Source organism: Crocuta crocuta, unplaced genomic scaffold, assembly GCF_008692635.1.
Source record: "Crocuta crocuta isolate KB4526 unplaced genomic scaffold, BGI_CrCroc_1.0 scaffold415, whole genome shotgun sequence".
NCBI lineage: Eukaryota > Metazoa > Chordata > Mammalia > Carnivora > Hyaenidae > Crocuta > Crocuta crocuta.
This window is the reverse complement of record NW_027531525.1, coordinates 1,038,148-1,039,542: the sequence shown is the minus strand read 5'-3', so window position 1 is coordinate 1,039,542 and position 1,395 is coordinate 1,038,148. Positions and strand designations below refer to the sequence as shown.

The following is a 1,395-nucleotide window of genomic DNA, read 5'->3' as shown; positions in this document are numbered from 1 at the left end:
CGCCCGGCTGTCCCGGACAGGCAGTGGAGGTCACCACCCTGGAGGAACTGCTACGCTACCTGCACGGCCCGCAGCCACCCCGGAAGGGGGCCGAGCCCCCGGCCGCCTTTACCTCGCGGGCGCTCCCGCCAGAGCCGGTCCCCGCGCCCACGCTTTTTGCGGGCTCCAGCGTCCTCCCCCGGGAGTGTGGGCCGCCGCTGAGGCTGGACGTGCCCCCCGAGGGCAAGTGCGCGGCCCCCTCCCCCCGGCCCGCGCTCTCCGCCCCCGCTCCGCGACTAGGAGTCGGGGGCGGCCGGAGAATGCCCTTTCCCACGCACCGTGCGCCCCCCGCCTTGCTGACTCGGGTCCCCTCGGGGGGGCCCTCCAGGTACTGCGGGGGGCCCGGCAGACACCTCCTGTACCTGGGCCGGCCGGAGGGCTATCGAGGCCGCGCCCTAAAGAGGGTGGACGTCGAGAAGCCCCAGTTGCCCCCCAAGCCGCCCCTTGTCGCGTCCCCCTCCCAGCCGGCGGTCCCCAACGGCAGCCATTTTAACTTTTAAAGGGAGCCGCGCCGCGTCCTCGAATTGGGCCCCTGAGGCCCGGGCGCACGGACGCGTCTCCAAGGACAGAACCCCTCCCTCTCTCCACGTTCCGCACCTCCAGCCTTTCTGGACTCTGAGAGTCTCCCGGGGTCCCAGCCCGCCTCGGGTTTATTTATTGTCTTTCCCCCTGTCCTCGAGAGAGGAGTGGGAGGGGAGAAGCTCGCCCCCTCAGTGAGCCAGCTTTTCGGGGGGGACCTGGCGCACTCCCACTCCCCCCTCCCTCAGCCAAGCTGCCTTAACTCGCCCCTTCGGGCTTCCTCCATAGACTGGGCCGCGGGCGGGCCGCAGGACCGCAGGACGGACGGACCGACGGGGCTGGGGCTGCGCGCGCGCTGTGTACAGAGTCCCCGGGCCTCCCGGGACGTGCCTCCTCCTACTGTGTAGGAGCCTCCGCTTCCCAATACAGCTTCGTCCCCGAGCCGTGCCTGACTTTCCAAGCGGAGGGGGCGGGGTGGGAACCGGTCCGCTCGCGAGGCGCCTCTGTCCCCGGACCTCTGCCTTTACCTTGGCCTTGCACTCCCCCCAGTAATTGGGACGGCTGCGGTCCCACCGGGGTTAATCAGGAGAGGTTTCCTGAAGGAGGCAGGCGAAGAAATGGTGTGTGCAGATGAACACGGGCCCAGGAGACCCACGGCAGAGCTTAGGTGGGGTGGGGAGCGCACCCGAGCACCTTCCCGATCGAGGACGCTTTCCTAGCTTGTTCCATGGGGTAGGGGGAGGGTATCTTTTGAGAAATAAAATGAAGCTGCAGCGCAAGTGATTTAAGTTTCACAACAGGAAATCTTGTCCTAAAGAATTTGGGCTCTGTGTCGCG

General features: G+C 67.7%; 1 protein-coding gene across 3 annotated transcripts in view; it reads left to right on the top strand.

The window, feature by feature from the left end:
* The window catches only part of SEMA6C (semaphorin 6C), a 13,490-nt gene extending 12,149 nt beyond the window's left edge, over nucleotides 1-1,341 (top strand). For all 3 annotated transcript variants that reach the window (XM_077772578.1, XM_077772579.1, XM_077772580.1), the window contains one exon: nucleotides 1-1,341. This exon is cut by the window's left edge and continues 513 nt beyond it. In XM_077772578.1, the coding sequence (XP_077628704.1) occupies nucleotides 1-539 (539 nt within the window). In that variant the 3' untranslated portion in view covers nucleotides 540-1,341.
* Nucleotides 1,342-1,395: the final 54 nt, after the last annotated feature.